An 18,014-nucleotide genomic window follows, 5' to 3' on the forward strand; every position below is an offset into this window, starting at 1 on the left:
GTCAGTAATTGGGAAAAATACAGTTGTGATCCAACATGGTATGCTGTCTTGTGTGCATTATTTACAGAGCACTATAGCATTATATAGTGGGAAAATAAAATGGTTGTGCTAAATGCTTGATAACTACTTGAGCTGGTTTTGGCCACTGCTTGTTAAATTCGAAGGAAAATAATTCACAGCTTCCTTGCATACCAGTTTTAAGGAAAATGGAACAGCTTTTGCCCATATTTTACAACTTCTTGAGAGTATTTCCAGAATTAGTAAATAATGGAGGCATACTCTATACAACTCAATCATAGAAACATAGAAACATAGAAATGACGGCAGAAGAAGACCAACCGGTCCATCCAGTCTGCCCAGCAAGCTTCACACATTTGTTCTCATACTTAACTGTTTCTCTTGGCTCTTAGTAACCTTATGTTCTAATTCCCTTTTCACCCCCACCATTAATGTAGAGAGCAGTGCTGGAGCTGCTTCCAAGTGAAATATTAAGTTTGATTAGTTGGGTAAGCGGCAGCATAGCTCTCTGCCATGAAGCAGAGGGCAATGCTGGAAATGTGTGAAGTATCAGTTTTTCTTTTCCCCTGTCATTGAAGCAAGGAGTCATGCCGGACATGCACCGAAAGTGAAGAATGCCTTGAAAGTCACATTAACTATCATCAAATATTGAAAAGCCTAATAATTGGTAATACCTATAAGCCCATGAACCCATCCCTGTTTTTTTTTCTTTTTTTCTTTTCTTTTTTTAATTGGGAGATGGATGCCCTTCATCCTTCTACTCTGTGAAGGTGGACACCTACCACCGGCCACTGGCATCCCGCTCCGTTAATGCCTCTGTGGCTACTGCCGCTCCATGCAGTGTTTTACTACCTGCTCTTTATATGCGTCCTCTAGAACTGATGGATCCCATCCCTGGGTTTTTTTATTATTTATTTAATCAGTAGGACTGATTATTATTTATTATTATTGATTATTATTGATTATTATTGATTATTATTTATTTAATCAGTAGGACTCTTTAAATCCAAAGATGGATTAAGAGAGGAATGGCCTTTAAAGGAGGGTCGTCTTTCACCTTCTTTACCCATATGTTGTGGTATGTAGTGGCCATTAACTGCTCAAAATGTAACATGATTGTTTGCATATATACATACACAATCGATAGTAATGTAAAATCAAACTGGCTGCCCTAAGGCATCACAATCAATATAACAGATATGCAAGACAACCAAATAAGGAGTACATTAATAACTAGCAAACAGCAAAAAACATGATTGGGTAAATGTTTGCACTACATTACTGTAGGTGAGGAATGTGTTTCCATATTGCAGTGTTGTATGAAACATATTGTGCTTCCATTACAGTTTATTAAGAAGTTCCAACTCAAACTGAAGGAGTCTGCTTTCCAAGAAAATGGATCTTAGTAATGAGGGCTGGGGAAGGAGGAGGGAAAGGGATCGTCTAGAAATGGGGAGAAAGGAAACATCAGACAAGGGAAAGGTGATCTCAGAAGACTGAAATGAAGAAGAAATCTTAGGCAGGATGGGTAGAGAGAGAAGGAGGATAGAGGCAAAGAGGGAAGAGGATGAAAGAAAAAGGAATATGAGAGGAGGAAGGAAGAATCAGGAAAAGAAGCCACAACATCCCCCTTTCCCTTATGCCCCCTCCAAAGCCTCTTTGGTTCCCTCAAACCCTAATAGCCCCTCCAATCCTCTCATTCACATCCTGCACACCCCTTCAGTTTCCTCGCACTACTTGCACACATGGTGATTCCCTCATTTACTCTCCACACCCACTCCAGCCTCCTCACTCTTTCCACTATATCTTCCTTCACTTCCACAATGGCACTCTGTCCCATGCCCCCACAATCTCTTGTCACTTTCTTCTCTCACTCACTCTTCCCTTCAGTACTCTTCCACCCAGCCCCCAAATCCCCTCACTCACTATCTTTAATTTACTTTTCTTAGCGTCCAGTCAGATGAATCCAGAACAAGAGGGTTATGCATCTCTACCAGCAGATGGAGACAGAGCAAACTGACGTGTCAGTACTTATAACCCTGCAGTGATGTCAGCTTGCCAGTATTCTCCAACTCCAGAAGATGGTGAACATGCTTCTCCCTACTTGTGGATTGCTTTATTTTGAAAAAGGAGAATTAAGGATATTATATTCATCCCGCTTTCCTGCGGTGATACCAAAAGGTCCCTCCCACGGTTGAGAATTCCTGAGGTGATTTCCGTGGTCCCTCAGATGAGTGCCTTGGTCTGGTAGCTGTTTTTTCAGCCAGCATGGACTTAGCTGCATAAGTGGCTGAAAGGCAGGAAGCTGAGTGTGGTGGTGATGGCATATACCCTCTCCCCACAGCCAGAGAGAGGCTCTGTACTCAGCCAGGTATTTATTTTTTATTTTATTTATTTTTTATATACCGATATTCGTGGTATCATAAAGCTGAGCTCAGGTAAGTTTAAAAAAAAAATTAGAGACTTAAAAGGAAGCTTTTGTAGCATAGGCTTTCCTCCTTTTTCCCAGTCTCTGTGCTCGGCGTGCCAATCTGTAGCTCATCCTGCTCTGTGGGAGGTCAAGGGACGTGGGTAACCTGGCAGGTTAAGCAGCCTCTGTGGGCTAGACCCCGCTCTAAAGCTTTTCGCTGCATGCCACGTGGTAGACCATAACAGCATTTCGCGTGCTTTCTTAGGCTGCCCTCTACAGGATTGTCAGTTTGGCGTGTGCATCTAACTGAACATCCAGTTTTTGGATGCTTAGTCAGGCCTTGTATTATGTGCGTCTAAGTTGAGTGGTACCTTAAGTGGCCGCACGCTTACCTGTGTGCACAAGTTGTATTGTGCACTTAAATTGTTTTACAATGCTTATTTTTGGGACACCTAGGCATTGGCGCACTGTCTGCCATAATGGCGCCTGTGCCTAAGAAACATAGCACCTTTCTCTTTGTGCTGCCTGTCATATTCAGGCATCTCAGCCAGGAGTGCCCGCTAACTTGTGCCAGCAGTGTTTGAAGGCTCAGGGAGAATTGCCTTCCTCTGATTTCACTAAGCTTGGCTCTTCCCAGCCGGATATAGGCCTGGGTACAGACGACTCGGGTGGGGTGTCTGATTTTAGAACTCCCCTAACTGGTTCCTCAGCAGGGGATGGTAGCTCAGTGAGTATGCCTCAAGTTCTCCTGGATTAGATGCTTCTACCTTTTCATGGATAGAATTTTTCCAGGGATTGCAATCCTTTCTCCAGGTGAAATCTTCAGCCCTTTCTAATACTCCTGGATTAGAGTCGCAGGTAGGAACCTTGTCGGAACCTACTGTAAACACAGGAGTGTTGCTAGAATGGCAGCGGGTCTTCCCGATGGAGGTCTGCATGGTATGGATGATGATGCCGATCCTGACTCCCTTGAAGATGGTGAAATTCCTCCAGGATTAGAACCGTATAGAACTATGCTACGGTTCTTTTATAAAGATGAACTGCCAGCTCTGATTTCCCAGACCTTGAAAATGCTTGGAGTTCCTTGGGCAGATGCTGCGACAAAGCTGAAATAAAATCCCATTTTGGTTTTCTTGCTTAAGGCCTCTTGTTTTTTTTCCCCATAATGGAAGCTATTCAAGAATTAATTGATCCTGATTGGGGCACACCAGAGGCTAATTTCAAAGGTCGGGTTTTGGAAGGTCTGTACCCTCTGGATCCAGTGGCAAGAGAGCGTTTACGTTTTCCGAAGGTAGATGCACTTGTGTATGCAGTCTCCAAGCAGATCACTATTCCCGTGGAAGGAGGAGCGGCCTTGAAGAATGCTTATGATAGGATTGAGACCATCCTTATGCAAGCATTTGACGTAGTGGCAATGTCCTTGCAGATCACTTCTTGTTGTTCCCTGGTGACTCGATCTTGTTTGCTTCTCTCCCAGGAGATTGATAACTCTGGGGTGAACTCCAGGGCAGTTATGGAGCTAGCTGCTGCTTTTTTGGCAGGTGTGGCCTTCCTCTTCAGCCAGAGGAGTGGCTTCCATAGTAGCAGCCAGGCATCTGTTATGGCTGAGAAATTGGTCGGCTGATGTGACCTCTAAGGCTAACCTTACCAAATTGCCCTTTAAAGGCTCGCAATTATTTGAGAGCGAGTTAGAAAAATTGGCCAGAAAGTGGGCTGTATCTCCAGTTCCTCGTTTGCCAGAGGATAAGAAGCAGATGCCATGCTCTTTTAACATGAGAAGTTGTACTAGAGGATCCAGGCTTTTTCATCCCTATAGAGGAACAACCCTTCAGAGAACTCAACCTTTTGGTTGGTCTCAGTCCTTTCATCCGTGAAAGCCAAGAAGGGGGGCAGGTTCAGGTAGTAGAACCTCCCGACCCTCCCAATGAAAGTTTGCCAAACCACCCCAGGAAAAGGAGATAAGGGTCACCTCTCTATCAGAGGTGGATCGAGATTACATCGGAACAATGGGTCCTAGAAGTGATATGAGAAGGATATGCACTAGAGTTTCACAGTGTTCCTCAGAACGTGTTCATGATGTCTCCCTGCCATTCATCACAGAAGAAGCAGGCACTGGAAACTACATTGGCAAGGCTCCTCAGTTTGAGGGCTGTGGTTCCAGTGGCCACATCTTGAGGAAGTACGGGTCAATATTCCATTTATTTCATTGTGCCCAAGAAGGAGGGCTCCTTTCAGCCCATCCTGGATCTCAAAGGTATCAGCTGTCATCTGCGGGTGATACATTTTCACATGAAAACATTGCGCTCTGTAATAATGGCCGTACAGTCAATTTCTAACCTCTTTGGATCTGTCCAAAGCGTACCTTCATATTCCCATCCATCTAGAACATCAACGCTTTCTGCGGTTCGCAGTTCTGGGATGCCATTATCAATTTTGGGCCCTGCCCTTTGGTCTGGCCACTTCCGCAAGGACCTTTTCCAAGGTATTTGTGATAATAGCAACAGATTTGAGAAAAGATGGGATCCTAGTACACCCGTATTTGGACGACTGGCTGATTCGAGCCAAGTCACTGGAAGAGAGCTGCAGAGTGACCCGCAAGGTGATCTCCCTATTGCAGGAGCTCAGCTGGGTGGTGAACCTGGCCAAGAGCAGTCTTAAGCCTGCTCAGTCGTTAGAATACTCGGGATTCAGTTTGACACGAAGCAGGGCAAGGTTTTCCTGCTGGAAGCATGCATTCAGAAGTTGATGACACAGCTCCATCTATTATTGAACACTCTGCGACTGACTGTATGGTCCTACCTTCAAGTACTTGGCTTAATGGCAGTGACCCTGGAAGTAGTCCCATGGGCGAGGGCGCATGTGTGTCCTCTTCAGTGCTCCCTGCTGTCTCTGTGGAACCTGTGGTCTCAGGACTATTCGATTTGGCTCATCCTGCCAATGGAAGTCTCCTCCCAAATGCAGTGGAGGTTGCAGGTGGATCATCTAAGGAAGGGAGTTTCCCTAGCACCACCGGACTGGCTAGTACTGACAATAGATGTGAGTCTCCTTGGTTGGGGAGCTCACTGTCAGGAGTTGACGGCGCAAGGGCGCTGGAATACAAAAAGTCTCTCTGTAACATCAATTGACTGGAAGCCAGGGCAGTCCAGTTGGCATGTTTGCAGTTCAGCGACAAGCTTCAGGGTTGATCAATCTGGATAATGTCATACAATGCAATGACTGTGGCTTACATCAATCAGCATGGAGGAACCAAGAGCCAGCAACTGTCGCAGGAAATAGATCAGCTTATGGAATGGGCAGAAGTGCATCTCCAAATGATCTCAGCCTCACATGTAGCAGGAAAAGATAATATATGAACAGACTTTTTCAGCAGGGAGAGTCTGGACCCAGGAGTATTTCAACTGATTCTGGATCGCTGGGATCCCCTGTTCCTAGACCTGATGACTTCTCACAATGCAAAAGTTCTATGATTCTTTAGTTGCAGGAGAGATTGAAGTCGTTGGGGATCAATGCCTTAGTGCAGGAGTGGCTAGAAGATAAGTTTTGTTTCCCTTTTCTCCATAGTCCATGTTAGGCAGATTGATCCAAAGGATCGAGCGCCACAGAGGGATGCTGCTCTTGGTTGCTTCAGATTGGCCCAGGAAGCCGTGGTATGCAGATTTGTGGCGGCTCCTGGGGGATTCACCCCTTCACCTTCTGGCTCACAGGAACCTGCTAAGTCAGGGTCCGGTTCTTCACAAAGATCTGACACTGTTTTGTCTTATGGTTTGACCCTCGAGAGGGCTTGATTGCTGAAACGTGGATACTCAGTGGCAGTGATTGCCACTTTGCTTAGAACTAGAAAGTTCTCTACTTCCTTGGCTTGTGTGCCAGTGTGGCGAGTGTTTGAGGCCTGGTGTGAGGATCTAGGTACTCTTCCTCATTCAGCCAAGATCCTGCTCTTTTTGGAATTTTTGCAGGATGGCTTGAATAAAGGTTTGGCCCTTAATTCCTTAAAGGTACAAGTAGCGGCTCTCGCCAGTTTCAGGGGCCAAGTGGATGGTGGTTCCTTGTTGGCTTACCCTAATGTGGCCCATTTCCTGAAAGGATTGAAACATGTTTATCCTCCCTTGTGATTTCCAGTACCCCTATGGAGTCTTAATTTGGTCTTGGATTCTTAGCGGGTCCTATGTTTAGACCAATGCATAACCTGTCCTTGCAGTTACCGACCTTGAAAATGGTGTTTCTTGTGGCAGTTTGATCTGCATGGAGAGTTTCCGAGCTGCAGGCCTTATTTTGCCGGGAGTCCTTTTTCCGGGTGACTCCAGGGGCGAGACGGCTGCATATTGTTCCTTCCTTTTTTTTTTTTTTTACCAAAGTTAGTCACTGAATTTTACTTGAATTAGTCCATCTCCCTGCTGTCTTTGGACAGAGAGAAACATGGGGGAGTATAGTCTGTTGCGACCCTTGGATGTCAAGAGACATATCATCCGATATCTGGAGTTTACTGAGCCTTTACAGAAAATGGATCATCTGTTTGTCCTTCACAGGAGTACTAAACAAGAAGAGCTGGCCTCGCAGGCTACAATAACCCGCTGGATTAAGGAAGTAGTCACAGCAGCATACGTTGATGCTGGCAAGCTGTTACCTAGTTAGTTTAGGGCTCATTCCACTAGGGCTCAGGCAGTGTCATGGGCTGTCTCCCATTAACATTTGCTGAGCTGCGACATGGTCCTCCTTGCACACCTTTTCCAGGTATTATCATCTGGATGTGCAGGCCTGGGAGGATGCAGCCTTTGCACATGCGGTTTTGACAGGACCACGGGCAGCCTCCTGCCCTATTCGGGAGAAGCTTAGATACATCCCACTTGTTCTGGATTCATCTGACTGCATGCTAAGAAATGAGAAATTACTACTTACCTGATAATTTCCTTTTCTTTAGGACAGTCAGATGAATCCATCTTCCCTCCCTTAGCTGCTGAATGATTGTACTATTGTCCCCTTTTGTGACTGTGTTACAGGGATTACTGGTGAGTGTTAGTCCAGCCCCTAGACTAGTGTTAATACGTTTCTATGAGCTCAGTGCTTCCTGTTGGCTGAGAATTGACATGGTTATCTGTTTGTTTTCAATCAAGTCTTTTTCTAGTCTGGCCACAGTTTGCTTTTGAAGAAAATACTGGCAGGCTGATGTAGCTGCAGGGGTATATGTACTGTGACATCAGTTTGCTCCGTCTCCATTTGCTGGTAGGGGTGCATAACCCACTTGTTCTGGATTCATCTGAGTGTCCTAAAGAAAAGGAAATTATCAGGTAATTTCTCATTCTCCTATTCCCTCATTCACTTTCTCCCCATTCTCCACCCTTTCACTGTAATCCTCTCACTCTTCCTTGTTCACTTCCCTTCTCCCGCCTCTATCCCCTCCCCTCAATGATCCTGGTTTACTTGTGTTGCTCCTGTCCCTTCATTCTCCCTTGTTCACTCCCCTTCCCACATAATACTCTCACTCTCACTCTTTCCCTCCCCACCATTCTGCTCAATGTCATTCACTTCCCCATAATCTCCTCACTCAGCCTTTACTCCCTCCCCGATTCAATCACCCTTTCCCTTCCCCCACAATACTCCCAAACACTCTTACTACAATTCACTCCCTCCCACCATAATCCGTTCATTTACCCTTTTTCACTCCCTCCCTACAATCTTCCCTCTTCCTCATGATCCCCTCATTCACCCCAAGATCCTCTCATCCTCCTGTCGGGAAAGAGGAATAGGATGGTGGCCTTGCAGCACCTTGGACTGTGTCCTGCTCTGCTGCTGAAGGCCTGATTCGTATTTTGAACCAGGTCTTTCACTATGCACATGGTTCAAAACAAAACTCAGGCCCTGGCAACAGAGGAAGGGTCCGCTGTCGTCCTGTTTCCCAATAAGAGGGTGAGTGAGAGGTTTTAGGGCCAGTGGTGGGGGTGAGAGGGCACTGAGAAAAGGTTGGTACACTGTCCAACTGCCACCAATGACACTCCTTTTCCGAAAGGGGGCCTGGACCGGGCTGAAAAAGAATGTACCATATCCCACTACTGCCAATCCTTTCTTCTGGGAAAGACCCAGCCCCCGGTCTCCTGTAGCAATTTGGTCAAGTCTTGGCAATTCCGCTGGAAGGAACAAATTTTGCAGGAAACCAGGAGGTCCCAGCTGCCTAAAAATATAAACCACATAATTCAGTTGTTCTGTAATCTGTATTTAACCCAGTGTATCAAACAGCCTTTGCTCTAATACTCTGCACTTAAATGGTTTTATATAGTGATGATTCTGGGAAAATATTTTACAGAGGACTTTTTTAAAAGATTATTTTTTTGTGAAATACAGCTCATGCAAGATTTCAAGGTCAGAATGCAAATTCCCCCCCCCCCCCCCCCCAAAAAAAAAAACCCCACAAAAACCCTTCTCACCAGTAGCTTAAAAGGAAATAATGTAGGGGGCAGACAGAGAGCATAGAGGATTTGCATTGCCTGCACAACATGCAGTCTGCGGAGCTGTGGTGCCATAATATGCTCTGTGGATCCATAATGCTGCATTATTGGTGTCATGCTCTGTGTGGAGTTACTGCACTGGATTGCCAGCTGCTCTCATCAGCCTGCATTATGTCTTGGTGGGGTATTAACAGTCCTAACTGACAGGCCGATACAGTATAGTGCGCTCCAGTGGAGCGCACTGTTAATCCGCGTTTGGACTCGCGTTTGACGCGCTAGCTTTACCCCTTATTCAGTAAGGGATAATAGCGCGTCAAACGCACATCCAACCCGCCCGAAACTAATAGCGCCCGCAACATGCAAATACATGTTGATGCCCACGCGATACAGAAAGTAAAATGTGCCGCCAAGCCGCACATTTTACTTTCAGAAATTAGTGCTTACCTAAAGGTAGGCGTTAATTTCTCTCGGCACCGGGAAAGTATACAGAAAAGCAGTAAAAACTGCTTTTCTGTACACCCTCCGACTTAATATCATGGCGATATTAAGTCGGAGGTCCCAAAAGTTAAAAATCTAAAATAAAAAAATGTAAAATCGGCTCGCGGGTTGAAAACCAGGCGCTCAATTTTGCCGGCGTCCGGTTTCCAAACCCGTGGCTGTCAGTGGGTTTGAGAACCGACGCCGGCAAAATTGAGCGTCTGCTGTCAAACCCGCTGACAACCGCCGCTCCTGTCCAAAAAGAGGCGCTAGTGTCCCTAGCACCTCCTTTTACCACGGGCCCTAATTTAAATATTTTTTTTTTCTGAATCACGCGCACAGGAGAGTGGCCTGTGCGTGCGCCGGGAGAGCAGGCGCTCGCTCGCTCTCCCATGATTTTTACTGTATCGGCCTGTAAGTTGGATGACAACAGATCTATATTGTGGGCTAAAGACTGGCATTAAATCCCATGGAACGTTTGCTGAGCCAGCTGGGAAATCATGGCTAGGGGGACTAGACAAATCCACTGGCAGACATGAGGAGCATTAAGGGTCCCATATTACATAGTCTGCTGCCAAACTTTAGGGAGTGCTCCGTTCTTTGAGTTTGACCAGACGAATCCTGGTTGGATGGAAAGTGAGACCACAGTTTTTTATTAATAGAACACTACCTCTCCTCCTGTTTTTCTCCACTATCACAGCATCCTATATTCTGTAGTTAGTATTGCTATGCATAGCCTAGTAGGACAAAACACTGGCACAATAATAGGATCGTTTACGCTTGCTGGCTATTGTATATTATTTGCTATTGTTATGAAGCTTGTCCTTGCTGATGCTTTTTTGATGATATAGCATTTGGTGAATTAACTTCATAGGAATTAAATGTGTGCATTTTTTATAGCACACTTAAAACTGACATGCTTTTTTCTCTTTATTTGGAACTTAAGGGTAATGCCAGGCAGGATTTAAATACAACATCCAGGATAGAAAAAAGAAAGTATGACTGAGATTTTAATGTTAAACACTACTACTAACACAAATCTTATTTCTTGTTAACAAACATATTACTTGTTAATTAGCAAATGTTTGTCAGTCTATAACAGTAGCAGAACCACAGTCCATTCTGTTTCACATTGCAGTAGATGAGGCTTCCTCACTTTCCATTGCATAAAACATGATGAATAAAATATGAAATTGGACAAGTACTTGGACAGTGCCCAAGCGCCTGCCTAATATTCAGGTCATTAGATTTTTGTTTTAACATGAAAATGATTACTACCTAAAGGTTCATTAGTGCATTGGCTCTGCTGGTCCTGAGATCACGGGATCATGATCTCTATTCTTCCCAGGGAAATGAATAGGGTCTCTGTATGGGCTCCTTCCAGTTCTGTTTGTATTTTTTTCTGGCGTGTTTTGCAGTACAGGGTGAATCGGTGTGGGTGTTTGAATGCTGCCTGTTTGCTGTTTTTAAAGGAACTCTAGCCCTCCCATGGGGTTACTGCAACAGGAATTCATACCTGTACTACAGCCCAGCATACAGCCTGCTGACAGGTACCAAGAGAATAAAACCAAGCCTGCTCATAGTGTGCTGTGTTTGTCAACATATTTTATTATTGCACATGGTTTTCAGCTCTTTGTTCTTCAATATTTTATCCATGCTTTATTTTTAATTTGGTCCTGCATTATTTAGCAAGTCACCTGATTGTATTGCAGCATTTCTTATTTTTTCCATAAATTGCCAGTGTTTGTGTCCTTCAATTTCTAATCATTGTAAATTTCAAAGGTTATGACAGTCTGTGTAAAATGATTAGATTACATAGAAATTTAGGTAACAAAAAAAAAACTTATCTCCATCGTAGCTCCTGCTGTGGAGTTGTTAGGCTGAAGCCCCGAAAGAACAGCACAACTTAACTATTGTTTGTAAAGTTGCTGTTTATGCTTTTTTTCAAAATACAAGTCCACTAAAAAATTATGAAAAGGAAATTGCCTTTGAAAAAATAATTTGAAGGCTATTCTCTCTCTGAACATTTTTATGTATCTTATTTATCTGTTTATAGAATTGTACCAAATGTAAAAATTGTCGCATTTATCAAAGTCAGTGTCTCTCCAAGAGTAGTTAGCTTTACTTTTAGCTCCCTCATAGCCCCTGCATCTCAAATTAAAAAAAAAAAAAAAAAGTTTTCCTATAACATTAATCATGAATCCATGATTGTCTACCATTAATGTTTTTATTTATGGATGATGATTAACCAGTGAAGCTGTTAAAAAGATTTGTATTGACTGCTTGACTCTAGGGGAGAGGAAAGAACTTTTAAATCACAGAGGGCTTTATTTCTCATGCTCTATTCTAAAGTTGGCAATCCCATGAAATAGTGATAGAAAACTAGTGGTCAAACCCATGTTTTAAGGGATAATGTCTTAGTGAGGTATTAAGAAAACTGTGCTAATCTTGATTAAATGAATGTGTGACAGAGTGGTTGTGCAAGCCTTTAACAGGTTATTGCCACCTCTAGTAAAGATACTTTGGTCTCCAATTAAAGGTCATAATACAGTGCTAGGCCACCCATACATGTTTTGTCTATAGCACTGATAAGGGTAACAGATTTAATTCTGGATAAAAATGCCGTGAAGCCTTAGGGATGCTCAACTCCTGTTCTTGAGTGCAGCAAGGGTTTGGTTTTCAGGATATCTGCAACAAATATAAGATGTCTACATGCAAGTTATTCAGTTGCTTTCATGTGAATAAGAATTAGGTTCAGTTATGTTTTTACCCTAACACCAGATCTAATTTCGGCCCTCAAGGACTAGTTGCTCATCCTTAGATTGCACAGTGCTCTGCAGCTTTGGACTTCATGTTCACCCCTTCCTCAGAAACGAGCAATTCAGATTTGATTAATTTACTAAATGTTCTGGGTTAAATAAGCCAGTATCAAAACTTGTAAGACCAGCTATCAGTAAGCCACCACTTTTGTGAAAGGTTTGCCAGTTAGTAATCTTACTGTGGACAGCCATAAGTATAATCGGTGACTTTGTTGGTATGCTAATATTTATTTAATATGGAGACTTGTGTTTCTAAAATATTTGGGACAGTCTGAGGGAATTAACATTACAAAGCAAATTTTAAGGTGATACTATCTGGATTAATCCAGTGGGAATGACTGACATGTCTCCTACCATGAGTCAGCAGCAGATGTGTATTGAAGCTCCAGTATGGCTCATTCTGTTAAACTTTACTGATATTAGCTGTAATCAAATACCAGCTACTTGTAGTTTGGTACTTCACAGCTTTCACATTTTTAGCAAAAACAATGGAAAAAAAAGCAAGAAAAGCTATAAAAAACAGAAATATTATTGGATATTAACTTCTTTCTAAAATTTCTCCTTTGTATTGTATGTAATTTGATGCTGTCCTTAACCCCTCAGCATAAGCTGCTGAGTGACTTGTGAGGTGGACAGTGTATTTTCTTGAGGTCACATTCAAGTAGATCTGCACTGTTATAAAAGTGTCTAGGTTAGGACTTCAGGTGTTTATATTTTGTAGATTATGGGTACGGACTTAATTTTTGTATGTAATGTTAAGATTTTATTAAATTGAGTAACTGATAAAGTTGGCAAAAACTGGTTAAAAAAAATGTAGTGTAGTCTATTGGCGAAAAAAAATTTGTTCTGCCTGGTCTGCTTTTGCCCTCTGCCCTTTGCTGTGGATTAGAGTGCATAGGAGAAAGGGAAAGGAATAATCATTTTCAGAATTGGGTGGTCTTATTGAATTTGAACTAACTTTAGTTTCAGGAAAGCATCATATTTCAGCTTAGCTAACATGCTCCTTTGAAAAAAGGTTTGGTGAAAGGGGCCATAAGTTTTATCAAACTAGGTATACCACTTTGCATAAAACAATCTTAAAATGGTTCATTATAAAACAACAATATATCAAATATAATTAAATCAAACAACTATTAGAAATCCTTGATTGCTCCTATTAATTCAAGGGATAAATTAAGACAGTATTAAATATAAACTCTATACAGCCCTTTAAAACCCAATCTATTAATTAAGAATATCAAACAAAATCTAACTATGCATCCGAGACACAAGTAAATGATATTGAACAATAAACATTTAGCTATTTTCTCCTTTAATGCCCGATAAGCACTCAAGATCTTTGAGCTCTGACAAAATTCTGCATTTTATGTACGTGAAATGGCAAGACTTAAAGTTCAGATATACTTCATTGCTATTTTGAAGCAAAGGTAATAGTTGAACATAATCTTGTCTGCATATAGTTATGGGAAATAGACAAAAATTGATGTCAGGCTTCAGAGGAACCCAACATCACTTTATGAATATTACAGTAGAAAAAGCCATTCTGTTGGTGTTGTCTTTGGTTTTTTCTTTGTGTTCATTTTACTCTATTGTTCACCTCAGGCATCACACAGTAACCCGAGGCATCACCAAAGGGGTGAAAGAAGATTTCCGTCTGGCCATGGAACGGCAAGTCTCACGCTGTGGGGAGAATTTAATGGTAGTGCTGCATCGCTTCTGCATTAATGAGAAGATTTTGTTACTACAGACTCTAACCTGAGGGGAATGGATGGTTCATCAGTATGCTCTTGGGGGAAGGGAGAGCAGGACAGCACCATGTCCCTAATCAAGCAGTCAGTTGCTCTGTAGAAGCATGTAGTGGTGTTATGCTATGTTATGCAGTTGAGAGTAAGTGTGAAATGTTATATTTTTTTAACATTGTATAAAATTCTTTTTTGGGATTTTGTAAACAGAGAAGTCCACCAAACATTTTGTAAATAAAATCCATATCCATCTAATGCATTATGGTCTTTTGGAAAGTCATTTTCTATACTCTCCTGCATTACTTTGAAAGTACAGTATGCTGTCAGCACTAATCATTGAATCCAGAGTGGTGAAAATAACTATTCTTACTGTTTCTTTATTTGATTTATATTCTGTCTTTCAGGAACTTCAAAGCAGATTACATACAGGAACAGTAGGTATTTCCCTGTCCCTAGAGGGCTTACAGTCTGTCTGTACCTGAGTCAAAGAAGGGTGAAATGACTTGCCCAAGATCACAAGGAGCAGCAGTTGCTCTAACGTGTAGGTTACTCATCCACTAGTTAAACTTTGGGCATTTCCATTTGATCCCAGGTTAAATTCTCAGATTGGGTCTTCTGTGGACTGGAAATGCTATGAAGGCAGCATTCAGAACTTGGAAGGGGTAGCAGAAGAGGTTGTGGTTTTCAGTAAAGGAAATACCCGTAGCATTCCAGAAGGAGGTTGGTGCATGTCTTTTGGCCTTAGGAGAGTTGTTGCAATGACCAGATTAAGAGCAAACAGAACTTCTCTTAAGTATATAAAAAAAATATATTCCTGGATCCCAGTTGTGAACGAAGGCTCATGGTGCCAGAATCCCAGCACTGGTTCAGATTAAGCTGGAAGAAAAAGAACTACCCAATCAAAAGCCCCAACCCCTCCCCAAATTTTTTAGTTTTGCCTTGGGATAAAGAGAAGCCATAAATATGAATGAAACTATGGAAAATATCATTAGAGTTAGCATTGTGCTTTTACTGGGATTATATTTGCCAGTGAGCTTGGTAAATGTGGCTGTCCTGTCTATATTACATTGCAATTATAAAATGTATTCCAATTGAATAACTTATAAACAAGATAAATGTCAAAACAGTAGTTTGACTATAACATTTAAAACTCCTTTTACTGGACAGCAGTGTTCGATAGGCACCAGCAACTGTTACTGAAGGGTTTCACGTGGTCAGTGCTAGTCTTCAACTACTTCGATGTAGTCCTCATCTACTCCGATGTAGTGCCGCTGCGCTAAAATCCTTCTTACACCTATTTGAGGCTCAAGCCCCGCCTTGACGTCTACTGTGCAGGCAGGCCACTAAACATCTGCCTCCCAAATTTACTATGCCTAGGTTCTTAAGCCAAGGCCTAAAGGCTTTACAAATGTGTACTATTTGTTTTAATTTCCAATGGGCTAAGGTTCAGTGTCCCCTTGTGCTTAATTCGACTTGTTTGTTTGTTTCTGCATATTCATATAAATCTACAGTTTATTAGACGTTATGTTTTAAGTTATTTGCATCTTCTTCTTATTTATTTATAGTTTTTTGGATGCAATGTTTCAATGTAACGCATTTCCGCGACTGTTCTGTTGTATTGTAAACCGATGTGATTTGTATACTATACAAGAATGTCGGTATATAAAAATTCTAAATAAATCTCAGCAGAGTCTTTTACTCTGCCTGCTGCAACACAGATTTATGTAATATCTTTTGCATTCACTGTTCCTCCTTTTTAATTTATATTTAATGTATTTTTAATTTTTATATACCGAAGTTCTTGCATCGGATACAAATCACTCCGGTTTACATAAAACAGTGAGATGCCCAAACGGAAGGGGCTTTACATATAACTATAAAAACTATAATAATAATAACTTAATAATATAGAAACAGAAATGACGGCCCATCCAGTCTGCCCAGCAAGCTCCCACAGATTTTCCCATACTTATCTGTTTCGCCGCCCACCAAGTTCATGGCCCTTGTTGGTAACTGATTCAAATATCCTGCCTTCCCCTGCCATTGATGCAGAGAGTAATGTTGGAGTTGCATCAAAGGTGAGCATAAGGCTTAATGGTTAAGGGTAGTAACCGCTGCATCAAGCAAGTTACCCCAATACTTGTTTACCCAGATTGCATTGTTGGATGTTGTCTGAATGTAAATCCTCTTTTCCACATTTCCCCTTGCCGTTGAAGCAGAGAGCAATGTTGGAGTTACATTAACCGTGTGAAGGCTTATTGAGTAAGGGTAGTAATCACCAGGTAGTAGCCACCATTCCAGCAAGCCACACCCATTGCTCTTCTTTTCATTCCCATCCTCTAGCCTTTATGGATCCACAGGGACAGATTTTCGAAAACCTGCTTCCCAGCTCCCCCTGCATGCACCGAGCCTATGTTGCATAGGCTGCCGGTGCGCGCAAAGCCCCAGGACGCGTGTTGCAGCCGGCGCATCATCGGGGGCGTGTCAGGGGGTGTGTCGCGGCCAGCGCGCCATCAGGGGTGTTCCGGGGCGTGGCCGCGGCCCCCGGACCAGACCATGGTGCGCCGGCAGCCGGCCTGGCGTGCGCAAGGCAGGCGTAACTTTCACGATAAAGGTAGGGGTGGAATTAGGGCCGGGGGGGGGGGGGGGGGCGGGTTAGTGAGGGGAAGGTGCAGGGGGTGGAAGGAAAGTTCCCTCCGAGGCCGCTCCAATTTCGGAGCGGCCTCGGAGGGAATGGAGGCAGCCTTGCGCGCGCCGACCCCAGATTTTAAGATACGCGCGTATCTATTAAAATCCGGCATACTTTTATAAAATCTACCCCACAGTGTTTATCCCATGCCCCTTTGACATCCTTCACAGTTTGTCTTCACCACTTCCTCCGGAAGGGCATTCCAGGCATCCACCACCCTCTCTGTGAAGAAATACTTCCTGACATAGGTTCTGAGTCTTCCTCCCTGGAGTTTCAAATCGTGACCCCTAGTTCTACTGATTTTATTCCAACAGAAAAGGTTTATTGTTGACCATGGATCATTAAAACCTTTCAAGAATCTGAAAGTCTGTTTCATATCACCCCTGCTCCTCCTCTCCTCCACGGTATACATATTTAGGTTCTTCAATCTCTCCTCATAAGTCATTTTATGAAGACAATCCACCTTTTTGGTCGCCTTTCTCTGGACCCACCTCCATCCTGTCTCTGTCCTTTTGGAGATACGGTCTCCAGAACTGAACACAGTACTTCAGTTGAGGCCTCACCAAGGCCCTGTACAAGGGGATCATCACTTCCTTTCTCTTATTAGATACTCCTCTCTCTATGCAGCCCAGCATTCTTCTGGCTTTCGCTATCGCCTTGTCACATAGTGTCTAACGATCTGAAGTGGGCGAAACAATCACCCCAAGGTCTCTCTCTTGCTCCGTGCACATCAGCCCTTCACTCCCCATCAAATACAGTTCTTTGGGATTTCCACACCCCATATGCATAACTCTGCACTTCTTGGCATTGAATCTCAGTTGCCATATCTTCGACCACTCTTCCAGCTTCCTTTAAATCCCGTCTCATTCTCTCCACTCCTTCCGGCGTGTCCACTGTGTTGCAGATCTTAGTATCATCCGCAAAAAGACAAACCTTACCTTCTATCCCATCTACAATGTCGCTCACAAAGAAGACTGTCCCAACACCGATCCTTGCAGCACTCGGCTTAACACCGCTCTCTCTTCAGAGTAAGTTCCATTTACCATCACACATTGTTTTCTGTCCGTCAACCAGTTTGCAATCCAGGCCACCACCTTGGCACTCACTCCTAAGCTTATTCACAAGCCTCCTGTGCGGGACAGTATCAAAAGCTTTGCTGAAATCCGAGTAGAAGACAGAGCGCTCTTCCTCGATCCAATTCCCTAGTCATCCAATCAAAAAAAGTCAATCATATTTGTCTGATAGGACCTTCCCCTGGTGAATCCATGCTGCCTTTGGTCCAGCAGTTCTTCTTACTGTAGACAGTTCACTATTCTTTCTTTCAGCAGTGACTCCATTATTTTTCCCACTACCAAGTGAGGCTAACTGGCCTGTAGTTTCCAGCCTCCTCTCTGCTTCCACTCTTGTGAAGCAGGACCA

At 43.1% G+C, this 18,014-nt stretch overlaps 1 protein-coding gene across 4 annotated transcripts in view; it reads left to right on the top strand.

Annotated features, from left to right (window-relative positions):
- Positions 1-14,165, top strand: part of INTS10 (integrator complex subunit 10) — a 182,156-nt gene extending 167,991 nt beyond the window's left edge. For 2 of the 4 annotated variants that reach the window (XM_029601117.1, XM_029601123.1), the window contains exons 17-18: positions 10,818-10,895; positions 13,767-14,165. In XM_029601117.1, the coding sequence (XP_029456977.1) occupies positions 10,818-10,895; positions 13,767-13,923 (235 nt within the window). In that variant the 3' untranslated portion in view covers positions 13,924-14,165. The remainder of the gene's footprint in view (positions 1-10,817; positions 10,896-13,766) is intronic. The other 2 variants (XM_029601131.1, XM_029601141.1) reach the window with 1 other exon arrangement.
- Positions 14,166-18,014: the final 3,849 nt, after the last annotated feature.

Source organism: Rhinatrema bivittatum, chromosome 1 (assembly GCF_901001135.1).
Source record: "Rhinatrema bivittatum chromosome 1, aRhiBiv1.1, whole genome shotgun sequence".
In the NCBI taxonomy this organism is placed as follows: Eukaryota; Metazoa; Chordata; class Amphibia; order Gymnophiona; family Rhinatrematidae; genus Rhinatrema; species Rhinatrema bivittatum.